The sequence below is a fragment of the Neovison vison genome, chromosome 6 (assembly GCF_020171115.1).
Source record: "Neovison vison isolate M4711 chromosome 6, ASM_NN_V1, whole genome shotgun sequence".
NCBI classification, from domain to species: Eukaryota; Metazoa; Chordata; class Mammalia; order Carnivora; family Mustelidae; genus Neogale; species Neogale vison.
Genome location: NC_058096.1, coordinates 85,173,205 through 85,199,743, shown reverse-complemented (window position 1 = coordinate 85,199,743; position 26,539 = coordinate 85,173,205). Strand labels below are relative to the sequence as shown.

At 42.5% G+C, this 26,539-nt stretch overlaps 1 protein-coding gene and 1 pseudogene across 3 annotated transcripts in view; one reads left to right on the top strand and one right to left on the bottom strand.

The window, feature by feature from the left end:
* LOC122908649 (schwannomin-interacting protein 1) overlaps positions 1–26,539 on the bottom strand; it is a 125,752-nt gene that overhangs the window by 29,945 nt on the left and 69,268 nt on the right. Inside the window, exon 1 of one of the 3 annotated variants that reach the window (XM_044251695.1) lies at positions 22,801–23,053. The exons of the other annotated variants lie outside the window; for them this stretch is intronic. Coding sequence (XP_044107630.1) covers positions 22,801–22,830 — 30 coding nt within the window. The 5' untranslated portion in view covers positions 22,831–23,053. Of the gene's footprint in view, positions 1–22,800; positions 23,054–26,539 lie in introns of those variants that run through there. 3 annotated transcript variants of the gene reach the window in all.
* LOC122910836 lies at positions 15,920–16,038 on the top strand (annotated as a pseudogene).

Sequence of the window (26,539 nt, the reverse complement as noted above, 5' to 3'; positions counted from 1 at the left end):
CTAACATCTTTTAATTCTTGGAAACCATAGCGTTCTTTCCACTCTCACACTTATTGATTTTATCTATTTATTTGGATAGCTCTCCATTTTGGCACGTACCAAGGGAGCTGTGTCATACTGAAGAGCTACAGCGTGTGTGTGTGTGTGTGTGTGTGTGTGTGTGTGCATGTCTGTGTGCAGGCCACAGAGTAGAAGCCCGCTTTACATAGTTACAAAGGCCATGCTGATATAGGTTCTGCTGGGCAAGTGCAGTCCTGAGAAAGTAACAATGTAACTGTAAGGTTGGAAAGGGGAGTAAGGAGGGGTTTAGTTTGTCTAATGTCTCATAGCTGCGCTGCTGGAAACCTTAATTAAAACGACCCACCCTCCCAAATATTCAGGCTGGTACTTGTGATGGTTCTGCCCAAACAGAACCATTTGGTATCATCTGACATCTTTACAAGTTCACTTCAAAATCCCAGTATCTGCCGTGCAGATTTCGTGTAGTTAGTGAGCCTATTTCTTAATTCACATAAAATACAAAAGAAATCTTCACCCAATCATCTCTATAGTCAGAAAACTGTGGAGTGAAAAAAAATAGGATCAGCAGGTAATATGAATGCTAATGACTAATGTTCGACAATACGCTGGTGTCCAATATTAGCCCGGCAGAGGTTTTATTTGAAGAAGAAACCTATCCCAGGTGTGAATGTGTGAATGCACCCTTGATTCCATGTCTATCTTTCCTGATTTACTTGGTACACTAGACCTATCAATCCTGGAGAAGGCCTTAAAACTATTTCTGTTGACATTAATTACAATTCTCTCTACTTGACTATTTCATGACCAGCTTGAAGAACACTGTTTTATAATATGCAATCTCACACACTTCCCTTCTCTTTCTCTGGATCCCACTGAACAAATCAAGAAAAGTGTAAATAATATATACATCACCCACAATCCCACCTAAACACAGATCACTGCTAACATTTTGGGTTTTGGGGCACAGTTCTTTTTAGCTTATGTACTTTTTTCTTTTTATAAAATTGAGATAATTATTGTTCATTCATTTTGAAAATTTCCCTCATATCATTTAATATTCTTTAAAACAAAATTTTTAATGGTTGTATATCATTCCGTCCTATGGAGTTACCTTCTTTTGTTAGTCATTTGGGTTGTAATCAATGAAAAATAATACAGAAGTTAGCATTTTTACATAAATCCCTGGCCACGTGTCTGATTATTTCCTCAGGATAAGTTCCTGGAAGTGGAATTACCAATCAACTGAGTGTGACCATTTATCGAGGCTCTTGACACATTTTGTTGCATTGCTCTAGAGAAAAGTTATTCCAATTTACATGCCCACCAACAACATAAAAGGGTGTGGCTTTCACTATATCCTAGCTAACGCTGAGTATTTTCACTGCAAAAGAAAATATTGTTTTTAATTTGATAGGTAAAAAAGGTATTCTTTTTATGTTAATTTCCTTGATTACCAGTGATATTAAATATTTAGGCTTTTTTAGTTACTTTACTTGCTTTTCTCTGACTTACTTCTAGCATTGCTTATTTTTCTATAAAGATCTGAAGTTTTGAAATTTTTATATTAAGCATATTAGTCCCTTTGAGTTTAAATCCAAGTGTTAATGTAGTTAAGTCAATAGCTTGCTTTCTTTGAAGTGTCATTGAAAGTTTTGTGCTTGGAAAGCCCTTCCCAGTCCAGAGGCAAAAGATCTCACTGGATATTGGGAGAAAAATGAGGATATTTATGGAAATTGCTTAGCAGCACTGGTAGTAATGTAAACGTGTGACAAATGGTAGTTATTATGGTTAATCCTCCAACGATTCCTGCTTTGAAGATGAGGGACTGGAGGGAAAAGGAAGGTCACCCTCCTGTTAGAAGACCTAGGATTCAAGTTCATCTTTCTTGTGCCAGATCTTTCTGCCCTTCCACACTGAGTGACGTGTCCAGGCAAATAATGGTGGGCACCACGTTGGAGATATGATGTGGGACTTATAAGTTACGGATATACTTCTTTCCAGAAAGGGGTGTGAGGTGCTTCAGAAAAGCAGAAAACATACACACCAAAGTGCAATCATAACCGCAAATATCTACAAAACAAATACCTTCTCATCAGAGCCACTCTCCTTGATACCACTGCTTCATCTTCCTTTTGGAACAAATACCATTCCTAAGATTTCAAGGATCTGTGATTCAGCTGACTAGTAGAACAGTTTTTCTCTTAAAACTTAAACAATTGGAATTATTTCCCTTTCAGTTGCCACATGTATGTGTGGGGGGCAGTTAGGGGGGAGAGAGTTTCAAAATTCTTTTGTTCTCTAAGGAATTATACCTGCAGGGCAATGATGTCCTCCAACCTCCTGAAGCCCAAATGTGCCCCAGTGTGAGGAACAGGGAAGCGTACAGGAGAAGGAAGAGGCTGACTCAAAACTACACTGTTGGCTGGACTTATGGCATATGCAGCCATGTCCACTCCTAAAACGGTCTTGGAAACTACCCTCTTAAAACAAAAGGAAAATAGGGACAATGGATAGCTGCTTGCAAAAAGCAAAAGCGCAACTGAGGAATAGTGGCTCATCACTGTGAGACAGAAAGCCTATTCAAGACCAAGAGGAGAGTAAAAATGTACTTAGAAATTCACCACTGTCCAGCCATAGGCAGTGAATTTTTGTCCTTGCCTGTTGCCGAGTTCCCTACTGCCACCCCCTGGGCCTGGGCAGATAAGGCTCACAATGGTTTCTGAGGGTCCCACGTGAACCACCATCTCAGAACGCAGACCTCTGAGCACTTTCAGACCCTAAACGCCAATGCTCAGCCCTTCCCACTGTGCCACTGCTCTGCTGCCTTTCCCCAAGCTTGATAAGAACAAAGAGGGGTGTTTGGTAAAAGAAAAAGCAAAATATTCTGCTTGAGTCGATACTGTCCCTCTCCAAATGTGGTATGTCCCCAAGTTCTTTCCACACTTTCTTCAGGACGGGGTGGTGCCTGTCCCTTACACATGGATCCTATTTCTAAGTCCACTCCTCTGGCCTTGCCTATTGTCTCCGGTCTCTGAAGCAGGGGGGAGGGGGACTGGGGGGTACCTAGGCTTTTCACACACTAACCTGCACATAAATTTGTAAATGGAAGACTGGGTGTATCCTGGGCATTTCTAAAATTTATTTGACACACTGTATTTTTGTCGGGGTAGCTGTGGGCCACCAGGCCCCTCAGGAACACGCTTTGGGAAATAACATCCTAGACCTAACCCAGCTGGTGCTCAGGACACTGCAAACAGCTGCTTCCTTCTGCCTCCTGCACAGATGATGAAACCCACGTAGCCGGAAAGGGCCTGATGAAAAGGAAGGAGTTCCTTAAACTCTCCAAAGGAAGAAGACGTTTAAAGAAGTTTGGTCTAGAAAATCAGAGGACCCAACTGATGTGAACAGCGTAGCAGTCTGTGGGAATAAAGGTAAATGGGAGCTTGGGAGCCTCAATGATCTGGCCGAGATGGATTCAGCTGTGGGGTTAAGAGAAAGAAAACTGCTTCCTCCAAATTTCTTGTCTTCCATCTTCTCCCCGGATTGATCTCCTCCTCCTCCCCAGTTCCATTTGTTTCTTACTCTTACTTGTTCACCAGGGGAGCAGAAATAATCTTTTATTATTGGATGTGCCTTTTTTTTTTTTTTTTTTTTAAAAGAAAGAGAGCACACAAATGGGAAGGAGGGACAGAGAGAGAGAAGCAGACTCCCTGCTAAGCAGAGAGCCTGATTCGGGGCTTGACCCCAGGACACTGAGATCATGACCTGACTGAAGGCAGAGGCTTTAACCCACTGAGCCACCCAGGCGCCCCTGGATGTGCTTGTTTGGTAATGCTAACCTTCTCAGCACTCAATTCACTTCTAATTCTGGAAGATCCCCCTTCTGGCATCCTCCTATCTGCACTGCTCATCTGCTGCCTGGTCAGAACTTCTCACACTTCGGGGTGCATGTGAATTACCATCAAGGAAAAATTCCTAAGAATAGGGGTGGGGGCTGCATTATTCCAGAAGCTGATGAATACCCTGGTCTCCCATGGCCCATAAAGAAAGCCAGGAGATTGCTAGAACACCAGTATGCCACACGGAGAACTGCAGAGGCAGGCACACGTACACAGTGACCCTCTCTCTGTCACAAATATCTTGAAACTGGTAGTTCTCAAACTTGATTACGCATGAGAATCAGCTGGAGGGCTTGTAAAGACACAGACTATTTTTCTCATTCAGAAGGTCTGGGGTGCAGCTGAGAAAACACATTTTTTAACATGTTCCCAGATGCTGCTGATGCTACTGGTTCAGATACTTTGAGAACCCTGGCTGTAAGCAATTGGACAGATCAAGTAGCTAGATGGAACAGAGTGGGTTTTTTTCTAACTGCGTGCACGTCCATGTTCCATGTTTGTGCAGATGGACAGACTCTGGATCCAGATGGATTTCATCTGCAGCCGCTTGGCCTTGCCAAGGCCTTGCCAGGATGCCTGTTTTGAAGCAATTAATACACCCCTCGCTTCAGTGCAATCTATTGCCTAGTGATATCGGCATCATCACCATTAGCAGCATCCACCAGGGAACGCGAATGGGATTCTGGAGCTCCCTGCGGAAAAGCGCTCTTCCTTTAGGAAAACAGAAGCCACTCTTCTTTCCCCCCTCAGCTCGTAAGGAAGACAGCTTTACTCTGACGTTTACAGGGAGCATTCCAATGCGGAGGAGTCAGAGGTTTTTAAACATTGGGAACCAGAAGTATAGAACTTCATCATTCATTAGGCAAATTGTATTAATTTTCTTAAAAACAAAACAAAAAACAAAAAGAAAACCCAAGTATACTGATACTAGCTATTTTCCTACTGAAACAACCATGGGTTTGCTGAAAGATCAAAATATGAAAACATCATTCTAGACGAAGACAAACTGTACACTTTAGGATGTCAAGTTCACAAATTTACTATGCAGGGTTTTTCAAGTTTTTGCATCTTATTTTATCCCTTGGGAAAAACTTTGCAATTATTAGTGGAAACAGAGGTTAAATAACCTGGTATCTTTCCACTGTATCACTGAATGGACACTTTCTGGACATTTTCTTTTCCATCTGTATTTCTGGTGTTTTCCATTTCAGACACTCATCAGTCCAGAAAGGTTTCCTGAAATGCTGTTGAAACCTCTCATCTTTGTATCCCTGCGCTGATCTGCCTAAACAAGTCCTCTGGACTAGATGTCAGGCTGGGCTGTTGGGCCATATTGAGGCCTGGGTTCTGCTTGCTCAGCATCAAGACTCCTGGGAGAGCTGGCCCTGGAGACCTAAAGTCCAGGATGGATACCCAAGGGGAACGCTGTAGGGCGCAGGGTCTTTTGACGCCTATTTCCAAGAACTGCCAGACATTAAGAGTGTGGCGATGCCGGTCCAGAGCATAAAGATCTTTGTTGATGATTAGTTGACCCTGAGGATGGTTTTGCCTATTGACTGCATTCCTTCTCCTGCTATAGGGAGGTGACAGAAACAGAAGCCCGCGGACACAAGGGCTGTTGTGCAGAGTCCCAAACAGTCCCTGAATACTCTTATTGTTAAGGACCAGAGCAAAGGTACCTAACACCTAGGGCTGAGGTTTAGTAGCCAATTACTGGCCGAATGGGAACTCCGGTGAAGGTAACCCGAGCCCCAGGTGCAATCTGCAAAGTTGAGTAGGTAGTAGAAGTGTTTCAACATAAATCCTGAGGGGATACGGTTGGAAACTAAAGTTTTCCTCCCATGTGAGTGGCGTATTCCAAACAGGAACTGCTGGGAGCATCTTGTTTTTGTAAGACTTAAGTCATTTATCTGAGAGAGAGAGAGCACATGTGCACATGAGTAGGAGGAGAGGCCGAAGGAGAAACAGGCTTCCTGCTGAGCAGGGAGCCCTATGTGGGGCTCGATCCCAGGCCCCTGGGATCATAACCTGAGCCCAAGGCAGCCCAAGGCAGCCCAAGGCAGACGCTTGGGATCATAACCAGGCGCCCCTGCTGGGAGTATCTTGAGCTCTTTCTGGTTCTCACATGATGGGCTACTGAGACTACTTTTTAACACAGGGCAATATTGCCTGGGAACTCTTTCTAGCAGATGACATTTTAGAAGTCTCTAAAACCACCACTGTCATTCAGTATCACACTGAAAACACAACAGTTCAAAACACCCACTGCATGGTTATGAAATAGCCCAAACTTCGTCACCTTATAGGAAGCTGATGTCCTCAATTTCCCATGTCGGGGTGGACTTAGGATCTGGGAGAATCTGTCCCAGGCATGACCAGAAAGGAGGCAGGGAGTTCAGGGGACTTGGGGTCAAGAAGACCCAAGTTAACATCCTGACTCTGACGCTTACAGATGCAAATTATAGAAACGCCTTAAGCCTCAGTTTCTTTTTCTGAAAGAAGGGATAGTAACACTTATCTTACAGGTTGTTATAAGGAGTAAATGAAGTACTATACAGGAAGGATCTGGCACAGTGCCCGGCCCAGAGAGAAACTTACTCAACAATAGCTGTTGTTAACATTAAAGGGTAGGTGTGGGGTAAGCTGGTGAAAAGAGTGCAGAAATGGATAAAAGAGAGGCAGAACTGTCCAGAACCGGCAAATCTATGAAGACAGAAAGTAGGTTAATGGTTGTGAGGGAGGAGGGGAATTAGGAGTAACTGCTAATGGGCACAGGGTTTCTTTTTGGGGGTGACGAAAATGTTCTAGAGGATGCCTGGGTGCCTCAGTTGGTTAAGCGACTGGCTTTGGCTCAGGTCATGATCCCGGAGTCCTGGGATCAAGTCCCGCATCAGGCTCCCAGCTCCACGGGGAGTCTACTTGTCCCTCTGACCTTCTCCCTTCTCATGCTCTATCTCTCTCTCAAATGGATAAAAAATATCTTTTAAAAAGATGTTCTGGAATTAGCAGTGGTTTGCACAACCTTAGAAGTATACTAAAAACCAACAAAATGTACACTATGGAATTGTGAATTTTGTGGCACATGAAATACATCTCAAAAAAATACCCCTCTCCCCCACAGGTAACTCACACGCTACATATCTGGAAAATCTAGTTACTTGGAACAACCCATTCCTGACCAGGCTGGCTAACAGAGGTGTGCCAGCAGGGGGATACGATGGGAAGAACCCTGAACTAGGAGCCAGGAGGCTTCATATTTATAGCATCTGAGACCAACCAGGCCGATTCCTCCCTTGAAAGAAAGGGAGACCGTGGCCCACAAAGCTGAAAAGATTGCCCCAGGTGGCCGAGGTGAGGCTAGGCTCCAGGGTTCAGTAACTCAACAGAGTTCCTCAAGCGTATTCAGCCCTTACAGGCAGGAAGACGTGAGGGTTAATGGAGGTCGACGGCTGCTTTTCCTCAGTAATTGTGTGGGGAGGGCAGAGCTCTTGTCTGGAATGGCAGCTGGCATTCTGTGTTCCTGTTTATTGCAGTTTATCTCAAGCAGTCATTTCCATTCACCTTTTAAAAAAAACATGAGGCGCAGCTGTGGCTTCACTTTAAATATTGTTCCTTCCAGCCTTTTAATTTTTTCACGGGCTCCTCCCTAATCTTTCACCATAATTGGATGCACAACACTAGAGACAGCACCTCGGAGAAACAAAGCGAGCAAGCCGGCTTTTCCATCCTCTGATCACACACGACTGTCCGGCAGCTCCTTCCCCTGCAAGGAGCAGCCTGGGAACAGATCTGTGTCCAGTGTTTGCTCTGCTTTGGGACCAAGTGGCGGCCAGCCTTCTGCAGGATTCTATGTTAAATTCTCTTCATTTCCTCTCTCGGTTTCCCTCAGTGTAAGGTGGATCTTGCTGGGGTCCTGAAACATCAGAGGAGGCGTGTTTCCCAGGTCCACACTGGATCCGAACGTTCTTCTGGGCAGTGTCAATCCCATGTCAGTTTATTGGTTGGTGTGTCTCCCCACGTGGACGGTAAGCTCCTCGAGGCAAAGCCTGGTCTCCCTTCTGCGAGCCTGACCCCATGCACAAAGCCAGGGTCATGGAGGGGCTCTCAGGAATGATGGCTGAGGAATCTGGACGTGGGTCCCATGCTGTATGCCACCGTGGTCCTGAGGACAATCAGCTGTGTGGGTCTTTACTGGAAGGTCAGGGGTTGCTCAGAGCAAAGCAGGACAATAATGGATTGAACATACACACCTGAGATTCGGCCACAGTGCGGGCTTTCCTACCTATATACTAAGATCTGTTTTACTACTATGACTGAATAAACCGGAGGTCCTTAATGAAACATCTCTCTTACCATCAGGACCTTCCCCCAAGGAATAGGAACAGATGTATATTCTTCTCCTTCCTTCGCTGAGGTGGAATCTAATTTTAGTCATCGGAAAGTGACCTTTCCCCCAAAGGCTGTTTGTCTGACTTTAAAACAGCCTTGTAAAATAATCCCTAGACACATGTGGCATTTATTAGTGTGACTGGTATAGGAAATTATATCGTACCTAGCTAGGCAGGGGCAAACCAATCTTCCGACTGATTTTGACAACTGATCTCAAAGTGACAGGAAGTGAAAGAAGAAATTATTAAAAATTTTATCTTTATAAACATTTTATTTTACAAATATCTATTTGTTTATAGGTTTTATGTACACAAAATATATATTTACAGTAGTGTATATGTATAATTAATGAATAGGATAGAGATATATATCAGAGGTCTGGGTTCAAAAACATTTTACTGATGGATCCAAGGTCAAAAAAGCCTGCAGACCACTGCTTTATGGCATTTAACTGAATATTCTACTTAGTCAACTGAACAGCAAAAACATTAGAGAGAAAAATGTAGATAAGATGTGAATTAGGAAAAGTGATTTTTTTATATTAGGTTCTCTAATTCTTCTTATTTTAAAGAAAGCACATGTTGCCCTGATTCACCAGAAATTCATGATGAAATTAACAATTTTTTTTAAAGCATAATGAAGCTTTCAGAATAACCAACACATACATGAGTTTGAAAGTTCTTGGCTTAGGAAAAGGAGTTAAAAAGCTGAGATGACAAGAGAACGGGTCTCATGTTTAGAAAAATATGGACTGATCTGTGTGTCCTACACATCTAGTAGGTTTCATCCTACACATCTAGTAGGTTTCATCTCGTGGTCCTTTGCGCTCCCCTGTTAGATACTGTTTCTCCTGAAATCACAGGTGGCATTCTCCTGCCTTAGCTAGATAAGGCACTACACAATGCGGCTCTGTTTTGTTGCCGGTGATGTTTTATAGCTGCTTGAGCCTCACATGTTTGTCATTTTGGTCAGTGCTGTATCAGGTTGCCGGCATATCATCGCTTGCTCATTCCAGGCATGTGGGCTCTCTCAGTTTCCAAGGAGGGAAAAACGACAGTGGCCATTACTGCCAGTAAAAAGTCATTACTGTCATTACTGCAGTAGCCACGGGATGTCTTTCATTTTTCCTAAGTGCAAACTGACCTATGCTTTTCTACCTGAGAAACGGTTTGAGTGTGACCCATCCTTTGGCACTGGAAACAATGCGGGCTGAGAACTGTGTGTTTGTCTTCAGGGCCGGGTAAGTGATCCACTCTGATGGCTGAGTGTCCTATGCCTCTTTTGCATATGTGCTTCTGGCAGGAGGGGACAGCTGAGAGGAGTCAGTTTCAGTATTCAGCACACTTATCACCTTGGGCCCTCGTTCCCTTCTTGGGGAGCGCAAGGGAAGAAAAGTGCGTAGGGCAACATGACAGGTTATTTAAACCTCTTTTACACATGTAAGTTTTGGGTTCTGGAGAAACGAGCACCAACTATTGTGAACTGCTCTAAGAGATAAAGTACATACTTAAAACATCCCCCGCACTCAAACACAACTTAGTGCATAAGATACAGAATGCCATATGTTACGTGATTATACTTAAGAAACTATCATGATAGAACTTTCTATATCTTATTCTGGGAGAAAAATGTTAATGACACATTTGATCAAACTAAAAATTGAGCAGCTAGTTTTACTGCTCAAGGAGGTGGTGTTACCTAGTATTTACCTCTGAAGGAAAAGAGGTCTTATTTTCCAGGTTGATGACGGAAGGACCCTTACTCTTCACACTGTGACGTGTTGTGACCTACACTTGACTTGTGGAAAATACTAAGAGGGAAAGGATGTAGTGTGGTTTAGCCTTCTGTGGACAGACAAGCATATACTTGTAGTTTAATTTTATGACCTCACCCATATAACTAAAGCTATTTTTACTTGGGCCTGTTATTTCTGACAATTACCAGATAAAACATTCCAAAAATATATTTACTGTCTTTCAAAAGAAAAGGCTAGCAAAATTTTAGCAGAGACTACATCAATTTTTCAAAACCCCGCCCTTCTCTTGGTAAAACTATATTTTCCAGTTAAAAGAAGTCACTTAAAAGACACATTATAGTAATTATTTACTGTGGGTAAACTGTCAACATACGTCAAAAAATTTTAAAAATCCTTCTTTTACATAAAAAGACTGCCTAGCAACTAAATGCATGATAAGAGTTTTTTCAACTCCAGAATAACAACATGTATATTCCAGTTAACTGTTGTAACCTATCAATGAATACAAGCTGGGAAAAGCAGAAAGAAGAGCCCTCCCAACTCAATGCCTCTACTTCTGTGCATTTAGCTTTCCTGAATATATTATGGCAATGGCTACTGCGTGTGGAATTTGGCCACTCCTCAAGGGTGTTCTTTCTCCCAGTTAGAAAAATGGTCCGATTGTTTACAAACAAAAGAGCTCCCCCGCCTTACCTTTTTATAATTCCCCTCCATATCCAATGGGGATTCTTGACCGATGATGTCATCCATTCCATCACTGTCCAAATTCATCCTTTAACTCTTGAGAATTTCACTTAAGTGATAACCTCCCATGAATTCTGCTAGGCTGCTGTGCCAACTGCCCAGTACCCTGGTTACTGCTCATGCTGACGTGGAGAGCCAGCTAAGAGCCTGTGCCTGGTGGTTGTGCATATCCTTGCCCCTGCTCTGGCCCAGGGACACCGCCCTGCCGGGCCTCCCTGCTCTGTCCTGAGCTCTGGCACAGGGGCAGCTGCTGTTTCTGAGGTTCGCTCTGCCTCGACAATGTGTTGAATGTCCAGCCTTCCCACCGTCTACTCTCCCCTTCCCCTGAGGGATCCCGCCTAGATCCCTCTCCACAGCACCTTTCCTCCTCCTCGCAATCAAGGGAAAGCGGATTCAACGCCCCCACTCCTCGGTTCAGGGCTGAGTGTGGATTGGAGCCCTGCGAGGAAACCAGCCACCTTATTCTGACCCAGGGTAGTGTGAGGGATAAAAATAGACGCAAAACCCAGCCTCCCAGACTTCAGTAGTGACTTAAAAGCCGGGTATCCCATGGCAAAATGAAAACAGTATAATTTAAAGGCTAACCTGAAGACACATGTTTGCTCCCCACTCCCGTTTGTCCTATAACCAATCATTTTAAAATCAGATGTGAAAATCTCATCTTCTGGCAGTGGCCCAGCACAAGGATACAATGTATTTCCAACTCAGAGAAGGAGCTCCCTGCTTCAGGATCAGCGCTTTGTTCTATCCATATAGGCAAGAGAAAAAGATCCATCAACTTTTCTTTAAAATCCAGTCAGTGGGGAAAAAAAAGCTCCAGCCATGGCGGGCTTTTTCACAAAAGAGAACGCTTCCTTTCTGCTGCTCTCTTTACCCTTTTCCCATGGCTTCTGGTTTTTTACTGGCTTTACATACAGAGAAGGAAAAGGCCCACAGCTGGAGGATGTTTTCTCGTAACCGACAAACAGAAGTGCAAACAAGAGCACACACTCATCATTATCAAATTACTACGACCATAAGCTAAAGATACACACACTATTTATTTTTGAAAAATGTTACTGTGCGCAGGAGAAAACGGGCCAAAGAAGAATTCAAAGGCCAAGCCCCCATTTAACAAACCATCTTATACCTGACACGCTTGGACAGGAAGCAGCAAATGTCCTACTCAATACATTTTCCAATAGGAATTCCTGACCAAGCTCAGTGCTGTGAAGACCAGAGCTCTAAAGTAAAAATGCCGTTCAAGATGGCCTTGACACGCTCACATTCAGTTGTCTCTTTCTCTCCGTGAGTTAGAAAACAAAACAAAACAAAACAGCATTTCAGTTTGTGGAAGGCTTGTGGCATAAATGTGTCTTTACGAGGTTTACTGCGGCCCTCCGTCGATAAGGCAAATACTGTCCTGCGCAGTCCCTGACTCAAATCCAAATCCCGCCTTTCGCCCACCCTCATCTCCCAGCTCTGTCCCGAGAGAATTGGGCGATGACAAGTTGTAATCACAGAAGCCAGACTTGCATGTGGGCGGGGCTTCTTCCCAGCAGAGATATCCCTCATGCACTCTCCTCCAGACCCCCACGCCCTCACTCTACACAAGGGTCCTACTACGTGCACGCACGACACCTTCCAGGCCTGGGAGGCAACGCTGGCCACCAAGAGTGGCTCCACCGTGGATGTTCCCATCAGGGAAGAATTTTCCAAAGCTAAGGCTTTGGGTCAAAATGTTTTACTTTTTTACTATCAAATTCTGCCCAAGGAGGTTAGTGAAAGTGAAGGAAGCAGCATCTTATTATCTGACATATGTTAACATAGTAACGATAGCCGCCCTTTGCGGAGGGGTCGCTGTGGGCCATGCACTTCACAGGTGCCTCTTAACTTATGTCTTTAATCCTCATGGTAACCCTTTGGAGTAAATATTATCATCAACTGCATGGTGAGGTTAGGGAACTTGCCCAAGGCAAGGCAGCAGGCCAGTGGTCAGGCCAGTACTGAGACCTGGGGCCTCCGCTTCTGAGGCTCACAATCTACACGCGCAAGCTAGATCACCACCCACTGGTTGCCTCAGTAAGAAACAGCTGCACACAATACAGTAATCGAGCCTAGCTCTTATACATCAGGGCTTAGTACAGAGAGAATTCAGGCAGCACACATAATCTCATGGACGGGAACGCACATATGGAACACCCAGCATCGATCACCGCTCTCCCCTGATGATTAGGCTTCAAGAAATGAAATAAAACCTCCTTCACTGATGGTCATGACCTAACATGCTGGAGAGTGAATTTTCTTTTCTCGTCAGCCACGGTGATTTTAGTGCCCTGTGGCTTCTTTCCAACAGCTGTTATGGTTGCAAGCTTCTTCTCTAAAGGGGCAGGGATTTTGGCTTATCCGTCTTGCTTTCCCCACAGCATCTAGACAATGCCTTACACACGTTAGGTGGACAGTGAAGGCTGTTGAATAAATACATGAAGAGAGGAGAAATGTACATGTTACCTAGAATGTTGTCTCTAAATGCTCCACAGTAGGAAACATTAATAGTTGATATTAGTGCTTTTCAACTGAACTCTTCTGTGGAAATCATGTATGTTCAGAAGGTAAAAAATGGGTCTGGATGGGTTGAAGGGGAGGAGCTACCACAATTTTCAGGAATTTCAATCTCTTACCTAGTTAGCATCCTATTCCACCTATCTATTTATGATCAAGACTTAACATGGATGAAATCATAAACATCTAGATATTTACAAGACTGAGTAAAATACACAAAACTGTAAGCCTAATTGCTAACATCTTTTTACTTTAATTTTAACTGGGTGGGTTTACATATATAGTTAAAATGACTGAACTCTCACTATTAACTATATATATTCAAATTAATATATATACACTAATAATATATTGACCACATACATACATATATATGTATACACACATACACTATTAGTATATCATCTCTTGGAGAAGGGCACCTCAAAATCCAAGACAGAAATTTCCGAGCAACAAGGATTAATACTAAGAAAGTACTAAAGACCATTCCCTTCCTCTAACCCCAATGCCTTTTATTGTCATAAGTGGTTCTCTAATAAGTACTACAAAGAGACAAGTGATAGAACATCTCCCCAAAACACAGATGCAAGAGCTTGTAGGGGGAGGGCGGTGCCCAGTGGAGAATTTCCTTTGTTCCTCCCCCTAAAGGAGTGCTCAGCACATAAACAGGTTCATAGCCTAGACCCTTTCCAGAAGGAGCTATACTACTGTATATACCTCAAGTATATATTGTCTATATCTCAGGTGGTATATATGTATATATATATATATATATATATCTCAAGTGGATACCACTTGAGATATATAATATCTCAAGATGGCACAAGGGGACTGATCTCTGATGTTTTCAAGAGTTTTGCTATTCAAAGTGTGACCTTCTGACCACATTTGTATTACTCGGAGCTTACTGGAAATGCAAGCCCTCAGGCCCCACCCTAGACTTACTGAATCATAAATTTCATTTTTAAGAGAGTCTAAGAATTTTGAATACTCCTTACAGTTCAGAAGCACAGCTTTAGACCTTGGGAAAAAATTCATTATAAGTTATTATCCTTCTATTTTGGACCATACTGCCAGGCATGGCAGCAAGACCCTGACTTTACCTGCTTGGGATCAATGCTGTAATTGATTTCACTTCTAAGAGGTCCAAATGAGTAGAGAAAAGGGGAAAACAAACAAAAGACCCCCTCGGAAGACTTGAGCTCAGTATAATATTTAGTGGTTTTGCAGTAACTACGCAAACAAAGAAAGAACAGCTCTTCATGTCCTTCCTATAGATAATTTGCTCTGGTTCTTTCCTCCACTGCTGACCTCTCTGAAACAGGTGCCTCTTAACTTATGTCTTTAATCCTCATGGTGACGCTGACATAGCACGGGCCCAGATGCTACCACTGCCCTTTGGAAAATGTACACATAGCCCCTCACAGTCCCTGAGCTTGACAGGGCCTCTTCTTCCCCCTGCCCTGAAATTTAGGGACTAGAACGGAGAGCTTCAGTTTCCTGTCAAGACCATAATCTGAACCATGAGACGCACTGGTCATGTGAGCTAATGCTTTTAAAATGATCATTACCGGCCAGTGGTGAAAATGATCGACTCTGAAAACACTGACCGCATTACTGGGAAATCACTTATGCATTGTCAAAAGATTTTCCTGTTCATAGATGGAAACTGTAGTTCATCCTGATTAACCCTTCAGCACGTCACTCCTTCCCTTCAGGCTTAACATTCAAATTCCATGTGCTATACAAACTGATGGCTGACTTATAATCTCTTTCCAAATAAACCATTTTTTTTTTCTTCTGTGCAAAGTTTACCTAAATTTGCTTTGCTTTTCCATTTAGGTAGCTATATAACCTATTAAAGCATGCAGGCAATTTAATTAATTAATTTAATTAACTATAGAGAGAGAGAGCACGTGTGCAAACGGGAGGAGGGGCAGAGGGAGAGGGAGAACCTCTAGCCGACTTTCCACTGAGTGTGGAGTCCAACCTGGGGCTCAGTCTCATGACTATGAGATCACGACCTGAGCCAAAATCAAGAGTGAGACGCTGAACAGACTGAGCCACCCAGGTGCCCACATGGGCAATTTTTCCCCCCACAGGCAATTTTTAAATAGACTTTCTGGTGCAGGCTAAAAAAATTAAAATAATGGCACTGGGAGAGTAGGGTGGAGGACGTGGAAGTGTTGGCAATAGGCAGAGTACCAGATGTTTAGCCATATCAAAAAGATTGAGGACCCCAGACGTAAATCTTCTTGCCGAGCTGGAGACCTGAGGATAAGAAACACAACTGCAGTCACTTTGATGGCTGCAGCACCGCTTCCAAGTGGGACTGGTACTAATGCCCTCAGTACGTTTCTCTGAGTTCCTAGCACTCTTGCCCCATTAATGGGCACTTACATCAACCGCCACAACCTCTTTGATGTTTGTTTCTGAATTCAAGTACCTTTGTCCAAGTACTTACTATTTCAGGAAGCTTGGTCATTCCTGATGCTTCTATATACTGCACGGGGAGTAGCATCAAGATTTCAAATTTTCCCTTAGTGTAGTGGACATAAATAAAAAATGGGTCTACAGCCACAACACCCTGAATGCACCTGATCTCATCAGATCTCAGAAGCTAAGCAGGGTTGGACTTGGTTGGTACCTGGATGGGAGACTACTTGGGAATACCGGATGCTGTAGGCTTGGGGCACCTGGGTGGCTCCGTGGGTAGGGCTTCTGCCTTCAGCTCAGGTCATGGTCCCAGGGTCCTGGGATCGAGCCCCACATTTGGCTCCTTGCTCACCGGGGAGTATGCTTCTCCCTCTCCCTCTGTGTGTTCTCTCTCTCTCTCTCTCTCTCAAATAAATAAATAAATAAATCACTAAAAAAATAAATAATAGGATATAGCTCACTTGGGATATGTCTCTCTTAATGTTGAGCGTCTGCATGTGAAATTGTGATTTGTTACCCAAGATTGTGTGTGTGTGTGTGGGTGTGTATGCATGTACTATGGGGTCTCTACTCTCCAGAAATCATCCATGCACTGGTATTTACCACAGAGATATTCCTATTTCCTTCCCATCCCTCATCGTACCCCCTTTCTAAGAGTAAATACCAGATCTTCATCTTGAAAATGTGTTGCATATTTATTTCTTAAAATTACTGGATGTCTGAATTATGATGTTTGAAGCCCCAAGTGCTACTTTAAATAGGAATGATGTGTTGTACTAAATTTCTATTTCAGATCAGGCCCATAATGAAACCCTGTTGAAATGATTTTTTTTTTTTTCATCTGCACCCTTACCACTGTTTTCCTTTTGTGGTAAAACATATAAATTAGATTTTCAGATATCTTGGCTAAAAACAAATGCAGATGAATTTACATCCAGAATTATTTTCTTAATTAAATTAAGGTGATATATATGTTACCTCCTCCTCAGAAAAATATAATTACACATCAACCAGGGAAAATAATGAAGATGAAGTACTCCTCAACACTACTGCCTATAGGAAACATTTTTTTCAATTAAAAAAAAATCTATAGACTAAGACAGTATGTTGTTTCATTGAAATTATATTTAAAATCCTGTATGGTGCTCAGGTATCTCAGTTAGTTAAGTGTCTGCCTTTGGCTCAGGTCATGATCCCAGGGTCCTGGGATAGAGCAATAAATATTTCAAAACTATTAAACACATAATGACAGTGTTATATGTTGTAGTTCATGTGAAATAAAATCAATTTGTCCCCTTCCTTCCTCAGTGAACAGCCCACTTCTCCCTCTCCCTCTGCCTGCCACTCCCCCTGTCTGTGAGCTCTCTCATTCAAATAAATAAATAAAATCTTAAAAAAAAAAAAAAAAGCTTGGATCAAATAGTGCACTGTACTTTCAAATTCCCTTTTCTATTAGGTCAACACATTTTGCTTCCTGGCTATGGATGAAACCAGGCTTAAACTGGGCAGAATCTTAAATGAACTCAAATTTGATATCTTGTTTTCTCATTCACAGGAAGAAGAGATTGGGAAATGAGCTCTCACTTGGCCTGATGTCAATAGGGATAGAATATATTTCCTTTCCCTTGTTAACTATTAAGTAACCCACTAGAATCTTGGCAAGTTTAGTGGTTTCTCCAGCAAGAATTTTAAAAATATCTTGATGTACTACTTAAATTTATATACTCCCTAATTTTCTTGTTTGAGATCAATACAGGGCATCTTTTATCTTCTGTGCTGGGTATGACACTTCAGTTGCACTGAAATGTTTCACCCAAGAAAAACTGCATGTTTCAGAAGAAAGTAAAACTACTGCTCTGCACGGTAAAAAGATTCATTGAAATTTTGCAAAATCTGATACATTAAGAAAGGCAGCTTGGGGATGAGCAACTGCCTCAACCAACCACAGGTATTTTGAAAAAGTGCTTGGGGATAGACCCTGAAGTTCACCTTGGGAAAATTCTCTGGGTAAAGGAGAAATAGGTACACAGGTATGTTCTTTTTTAAAAAAAATATTTTATTTTAATTAATTTATTTGACAGAGAGAAACACGGAGGGAGAGGGAGCATGAGGGGGAGGAGGGGGTGAGGGAGAAGCAGACTCCCACTGAGCAGGGAGCCTGATGCGGGACTCGATTCCAGGACCCTGGGATCATGACCTGAGCTGAAGGCAGATGCTTAACCAACTGGGCCACCCAGGTGCCCCAGAGGTATGTTCTTAATGCATTGTGTCTGGGAAGGCTGGGATGTCTGTCTCATTTCTTTTTTTTTTTTAATTCTTTGCACTACATCCCCGTTTCTGGCACATGGGATGTTTGAACTGCTGGCAACTGTCTGAGAGGTCCACGAGCCAGATACAAGGAGTGCTGTGGTCAACTTTACCACTTCACTCTGTTACACGGATCTGAGCTTCCCTCTAGGGTTATGATGGGCGATCCTGATCCTGGGGACTCAGAACAGCACCCGATGTGGAAAATCCAATTCAATCCAACAGACATTTATTGAGCACACACTCCATGTAGGGAAGTAAAAGAAGGTCCTTCTTTTCAAGAAGCCTGTTGTCTGATGGGGGAGACAGACTTGTGTCACGAGTTGTAAATGGGTTCTGCTGGAAACAAAACCAAAGTGCACCAAGAAGGAGAAATTGTGAGTGCAGGAAGAAAAGGGAAGGTTTCTCAAAGAAGGTGGCATGGGAGCCTTAAAAGCTGCATCACCCTGCAATAAGGGAGAAGCAGGTGGTGTGTGGGCGGGAGCCCTTCTAGGCTCAGGTACCACAGCAAAGCAAAGGCCTGATGGCAATATGGGGGCGGCAGCGTAGGGAGTAGAGGGACGAGTGTTTCTGCCCGGGGTTCAGATCAGAGTTAGCCCTTAAATGCCACGCAGAGGGGTCGGGATTATAGCCTGAGGAAAAATGGGGGAACATTAAAGATTTCTACTGTGCTTCCTCAAGACCAGGTGTGTGTTCGAAGAAGCGTCTCTTTATGTCCCCAAGGGAGGAAAGAGATGAGAGTCATTCACATGCCATTTTCCTTTTTTTTTTTTTTTTCTTTCAAGTCTCCATTCCCACAGTAGCTAAGAATGTGAGGGTGTGATCTATATCTGAGGTCATAGGGGAATTTAAGCGATGGAAAGAAAGGGATGAAAGCATGTCATTGTTTTTATATACACACTAACCCCAAAAACCAACTGCAGGGAAAGAGGAGAAAATATTTGGGAGCTTTTAAGCAAAATGGACCCTTTGACCCAAACTTGTGCTTTCAAGTTAACAATATTTCAAAGCTTGCTCTCAGCGACCATTTAGAAGAATCTGGCCTCTTGAAGGCTGCCAGGTCTGAAGCTGTGGGCAAGGTTCTTTCCTGAAGAGACTGGCTTCCTCCCAAGACTGGAAAATGGAGGTCGATAGCTCTATCTTTTAACACGGCTACAACTAAAAATGACAACACATGCCTCAGTAACCTCTCAGCTAATGTAAATCCTGTGAGGGAGAAGTACATGAAGATGTTGACAACGTGAGAACCGTTCAAAACGAAACAACCATAAAAAATCCTGCCTGAGAATTTCTCTCGGAGCATCCCTCTTTGGGTTAACTTGTTCAAAGCCCTGTGCATCCAAACACTTCAAGCAGCGGTTTTAAAGCCCTCGGTAGCGAAAAAACTCTCTTTCTCAAAATTATCATCTACTTGGAAGAGGAGTAAATCAATTATACATCCATACTGTGGCAACATGTGATTGGGAAATGAAGCAATGCAAGGTTTTCCCCGGCTGCTTTACAATCTTCCCTGAGCCCCTCATGTGCATCAGAGAAGGCAGCTCTTAATTCATGGTAACTGACTTATTCCTGCAGAAAGGTAGCCTCTGGCAGGAACAAGGCCAGGATGTTAACTAGGGAAAATCCCATTTCATAGATGAGAAAACTAACAAGAAACAAAGGGATATTCTGGCCCGCAGACAATGAGAACAGTGCAGGCTAATGGTGTACGTGTCCTGCGTGGGTGGGGAGGCAGGATAGAGTAAGACTGAAAGTCATCCCAGTGATCAAAATGTAAGAAACCTCGATGCCATAGTATGTTTACAATGCCGTTTTTCTTAGTCACTTTTATACATAGTAGGCCTATCCATCCGTATTACCCAAGGGTTTGTCCTATGCTCTGGGAAAGCAGATGGATATACATATAAACATCCCTGCCCTCATGGAGCTTACAGGCGAGGGAGACAGAAAAGAGACGAATATGTAAAACATGTCTCTGAGAGATGGTGATGAATGCCAGGTATAAAAGCAAATTAGGGAAGTGTCATGGAGACCCTGGGCTAGAAACAGGGAGTTGGAAATTGACATAGTTAAGTCCCGAAAAGGCCTTCCCAAGAAGGTGACGTTTCAGCAAAGACCTGAAGGAAGTGAGAGACTTACTGACAGGAGAAATACAGGATGCCAAGTTGAATGTGAATTTCAGAAAAATGGAGAATGATTTTTTAGTATAAATTTACTCGAAACACTGCAGATTATTTGCTAATCTAGAAGCCCTACATGGGAGTACCTGGGGGAAGCATACAGCAGCAGAAAGGACAGCAAGTTCAAGGCCAGGCTGGCACAATGGGACGGGAGTGAAAGGAAAGGGGAATGTGGAAAGTCCCAGAGGCATCAGGGGCAAGTTGACGCAAGGCCCTTGGGGTCGGGGGCCTTATTCTGAGGAGAATTTTGAGATGAGTGACATGTTTTGACTTAGGTTTTAATAGACCATTCTGGATACTGTGTTGAAAATTAGACTACAGTAGGGGGGAGGGGGAGAGTTAGAGCAGGACCAGTTAGGAGGTCATTATGCTCTGATGATGATGGTGATGATGATGATGATGATATTAATAATAGTATATGCCTAAGCATAGGCACCAAAATGAGCATATAATTTTGGGGAATATTCCCTGAAATTCCATTCATGGACTCTCCATTACGAAACCTTAGTATACATTTATGGAAGAAATAAATAAAGAAATTCTACTTACTAAAAATGCTACCCTAAGGAATCTGCCTTAATCACTGCATTTTCATCCTTAAAAACAAATAAGCATTCATCCAAAAATGGGCAAGTTTCTGAAAAACATCCTACTGTTGAAATAACCAGTGATGATGACAACATCAAACCAAGGACTTAGAGAAAATGCCCTTTCTGAATCCAAACATGTGTGGTGCCAGGTGGGTTCTAAACCTAAGGTTTCTAAGCAGATTAAGACTTGGCTTCACGGTTAATGTTTTTACTGATTTATGAATAAAGGGAGGGTGTTTCAAACATACACACGAAGGTAGTTCTACTCTAAAACCTCAGGGAGCTACAGAATCAATTAACCATTATTATCTGCCTAATACACTTAATTTTACTGTGAAAATAAGCAATAAATATTTCAAAACTATTAAACACACAATGACAGTGTTATATGTTGTAGTTCATGTAAAATAAAATCAATTTGTCCCCTTTCAGAAGCAGTTGGCTAACAAAATCCCTTTTCCTTAGATAAGATTGCTGATCTCTGACCAATTTTTGACCTATAAGACCAGTGATTTCATGACCAACTTAATGAAAAGGTACAGGGAATAATCTTATACTAGTTTGCCTTTCAAAAGTTAAGTTCTATAGCTTCTCTGAAAAGAGAGAAAATAATGACTTTAATTTTATAGTAATTTAGTCCCCTGGAGCCATGCCATAAATAGGTTAGGCTCTCCACAGATGTTTGGCATTCCCCATTCTCAATCTCTGGATTGCGCGTAAGTGAAGTTTTGGTTTTTACTCAGCATCTTCCCTTTCTCATGGGAAGAATTCCTGTGAAGCACAAGTCTCAATGTTAGGATCTACAGACCTAGATGTACTCTGAAATGAAAATACAGTAAAACAAGCCTGAAATTACAAAACTGCCATTATGAAGCAGAGAGAAAAGTGAGTGGATAAATATATTTTATAGGCACACTTTACTTAGCTGAGAAACTACTGCCTTGAGTCTTGTGCAATGTACGACTCTGCCTGCATACATTTACCTCTGGGAAATCCGACCTAATGAGAAACACCTGCTTGTCTCAGGTAACCCACCTCTCACAAGGAAGAGGCATTGTTAAGTTAAAAAACTGGTCCCTTAGAGCTTCTGAACTCGGTCAGTTGAGTAATCCCGCAATAGTACCCATCCTGGACTTGGATTAGCCATGCCTGCTGCTGCAAAGAGCAATTACTCTGAGAACATTCTCGTTGTCTGCTTACAATGAGGATGCTTTCAATGTTGCCTCAACAGTCCAAGTTGCAGGAAGGAGTTATTATTAATACTCTAGAACGGGTCTTTGAGATCGTCTGTTTAATTTAAAACTCCACATAGCAAATTAGCACAAAGACAAATATGTAATCCTAAAAAATTTTCCATGTGGAGTTTTTTATGCATGTCAGCACCTTAATTCTTATTTACACATGCTAGTAAAAACAAGTTTGAAAAGACCTACAAGTGCAACTTCAAACATCAAGTGCATGCTGGCCCATTTTTGAAAATTTCTCAGATCATCAATTCCGCTTATTTACATAACTCCCTTAGAGACAGTCCTAAAAACTGGACGTGAAACCACTCATCTCCTAGGCAGTGAGCAAAAATCGTATTTTGCCATGTTCCCCGAGTGAATTCGGTCCAGCTTTTTCCCCGCCCGAAGCCCCTTAAATTCAATTACAGTTTACAGCAGTTCCTCTTATTTGCACAGACAGAGAAATGTGCAAAGCGCAGATCACCTCAGTGGATTTCACAATACGCTTCAAGGGCCAAGGAAGCAGTGTTTTCTGCCCCATTACTCCCCAGAAAACCTAATTACAATTCAGATACTGTATGCGAGGAAGGCCAGGAGTGGAGGACGGCAAAATCCCTTGAAAATCCGGAAAGAGGCAACCTGCTGCTCTGGAAAAGGCAGGCCTCCTCTCTCGAAAGGATTCCAGCCTCGCAATCGGGCTTGAAATCTTACCTGATACGAACAGTTCTCCTGATGTACCATCTCAGTGCATCCTAGGGCCCAGACCCCGAAGCAGGACGGCTCCGCGAGGCTGCGGAGGCAAGACGCCGAGCATCCACGGGCGGCGAGAACGCCCTGGGAAGGCAGGGGCTCCCCGCGGATTAAAATGGATGCTGTTTCGCTGAGCAACCTGCGCAGTGGCACTGCCTGTGCCGGGAAGCGCGCAGCCAGCCGAGCCGCTCTCCTCGGAAACCAGCAGTGAGGCTCGCAAACATGGAGCTAGGACCGGGCTGGGGGAGGGGGCGCGCTCATCGCTGGCACAATCAGCCAATTATATTATAGGCACAAAGGAAAGGATCAGTCTGGGGCTGGTGTGACCTTCTGGTGCTTTATGAAGGCAGCTAACTGATGTGGAAACATTCTAGTCCTCATTAAAGGGAAAAAGGCCAGCGAGGGAGAGGGAGAGAGACAGACACAAATCAATGTTGCCGGTGAACGTTTCTAACCTCCGGCATCATCCCGCCAGCCCGCAGATGCTGCTGGCATGGCGCTTGTGAAAAAGAGGCCTCCAGGATCCTTTCAGAACTTCTGACATGCGACAGGGGAGGCAATCCATTCTGAATATGGACACTGAAGGGACGATTCCTGTGTTGAGTGTTGGGAGTGTTTGTCAACTTCATAACTAAAGGGAGGGTCTTCGCTCCTTAACAGGATGTTATTTTGCAGTCAAATGCTCTACCACTGAGCTATACCCCCAACAGGATGTTATTTTGATTCCCCACTTCTTTTTGGCTTTTAGCTGCTTTTGAAGTCACACAGAAATCGGATAAAATAATTATTCCTAACATTTTTTTTTAAGGGAGGGAGCTTATTCAGGTATGAAAGTCAGTATAAGTCATTCATTTTATGAAAATGAAACTGAACAGGTTTTTTTTTTTGAAAGTAAGGTTATATATATACATAAAATCCAATGCCAGGACTTGAATATACAGACACCCTAATACAGGACATACTGTCTTAGAGAAAGACCATTCTACCTAAGAGGCTGTAATGAAAAGAATTCTGGACCTGCAGATAGTACTCAAGGAAAATATGTGTTTCTGGGGGGATAAAGGGAAACAATTTCTGAAATGCTTCACAGGGTCACTCTGGGATTTTAGGATATATAGAAAGAAACAACCAGCTCTGTAAATTCTTGAAGCTAGCTAATTAATGATACCAAATTAAGAAAATAAACACAATAAAATAAAATTTCCTTATCTATATTACTCAGTTGCTATAGGCAATTTGTTTTGTTGTTTCTTAATAAAATGGCCTGAGCACATAAATGAAATAAAGACCTGACCAAATTAAAAAAAAATTAAGAGAAATTACTAATTAATTTGTACCTATCTAGCTATCCACCTCCTCAAAAACTCTCACTATTAACCACACAGTCTTCATTATGCTACTGCCAGAGAAAAACAAGTACTTTATCCCTGAGGAATGAAATCAACATGTTTGCCAAGTTTTTGCATCAAGCCGTATCTTAAGGAATGGTGGGAATTTGTGTTAGGAGTATATGGTGATGTATTCATAATTCTGCAAGAACACCTCTGTTGCTTGGAAAGAGAAAAACCCATTTTTAGAAATATTCTTCATTTTTACCGTTTGAGATTCGAACAGGAGAGAAATTTGCTGCCTGAGTTCCACTCCAGGGACACACTTACATGCATGGAGAGCTTCCTTATGTGTGGAGAGCTTCCCGGTTAGGGGAGTGAAGAAGTGGAAGGTAAGGCCGCCAGATGATCTCATAGGTTTGGATTTCGGCACCGGGTTCACCAGGTTCACTGGGTCCCAATGAAAAGTACTCTGGAGATCTAGCCTGCAGAAGCTCACGGCCCTTCTTTGTGGATTACAGGAGAAAGACAGACTGTGGGACCGCATGACTCTTTAGTCCTGTTCATTGTCAGGTTGCACAATGAAAGCTGGATGAATGAAGCAGAAACCTGAGCTAGATCATGAGTCTTCTTAAAAGCAGGATGAAGAAAAGAGGACAGAAACTTTCCAGGTAATGGTCTCGGGGTCCTGGGATCGAGTCCCGCATCGGGCTCTCTGCTCAGCGGGGGGCCTGCTTCCTCCTCTCTCTCTCTGCCTGCCTCTCTGCCTGCTTGTGATCTCTCTCTCTGTCAAATAAATAAATAAATAAAATCTTAAAAAAAAAAAAAAAAAGAAACACTATTCAATACATCCTCATCCCAAACTCCGTCCTCCTCTATTGAGTTGTCCACACAGGACAGAGACAGAGATTTCCAGGTGGGGCTTGTTCTACAACCCGCTAGATGAAGGTTCTGGAATCATAAGAACATGTAAGGAAAAGTAGGCCCTAAGAAAAGTTCCTTTTGCAAGGTGGCAAATAAGATGAAATGAAAAATCCTATACCTAATAGAGAAGGCATACCCCAGCTTTCCAAGACAGAACAGCTTTAACTTCAAAGGCTGTTAAAACTTGACTCAAGTTACTACTTTGACAATCTGTGACCTAAAGACTCAGGAACATGCTTTCAAGCTATCAAGGCCTACAAAGCTGCTTCCTGGACTCTGTTCTCTTCTGAAAACTAAAGGCTCTGGGATAGATTACATAAGCTCCTAAAAACATTTATCATGTGTTGTTTAAAAAAAAAAAAAGTCTAAACATGATCCCACTCTTCACAGTTGCTATTCCATAAATAGTGGAAGTGACTCAGAGGTGGCTCTGGGGAGAACAGATTTCTGACATTTGTATCCTAAACCCTGTCAAAAAACCCTCTCAAGTGGTATAAACAAGATTAAAAAAAAGGTAATATATCAAGCAAGCTTCCCTTTATAGTCATTCATTGGAAAGGACTCTGTGTTACCATTTAAATTATGATTTGCTAGTACAAAAAACTTTAAACAGAAACCAGCTGTTCCAAGAACATTTAAGCTAGAATAACTTACCAAACTACGGTAACATTTGTTATTTTTGGACCAAAAGAAATTCTTTTTTCTTCTTAGGTCTATGTAACTTTCCTGCCCATAAAAAGTACTGGGTTTCAGATTTAGACAGGACTTTAAGAGATAGACTATTATTTTCCAGATCTGGAAACTGAGGCCTAAGAAAGTTGTGACATGCCCAAGAATATAAATGCTCCTCTCCTCAAACATCAACAACAATGCATCAAAATAAGAAAAAAAACAAAAAAACAAAAAACCGCCAGATTTTCTAGGTTCATATCTAGTGAATATGTTGTTAGTAAACAATGTTAAATGAAGGCTCACTAGATTTGGAGAAATAAACCCCTTTGACTGAGCCAGTGTAGGCTGGCCTCAAAATCAAAATCTGTCATAAAGTACGAGGTTGCAATATGGTTCTACCTAAATCTGAATCAAAGTTATGCTTAAAAGGAAGAAAATTTAGAGTATTTCTTGACTGAGCCGTTTTTCTGGGACTGAGCAAACTATGGTGTCTGTAAACCCAGAAAAGTATTTTTTTCAATTGTGGCAGTTAATAGCAATAGAATGAAGATTTTTGTGGTAGTGAATGTAGTGACAAAAAGTCATTATCTACAAGTCATGTGAGCATACAATTTTAAAGTGAATTATTTGGGTTAGGGGCCAACTCAGAGGGAACACGGGGAACTTTCTGGAACAAGCTGTGTGATTTGATAAGGACTTGGCTTACACAGGTGTGTACATTTACCAAAACTCATTGGCTAATAAATTTTGCACCGTATGCAAAATTTACCTGCAAA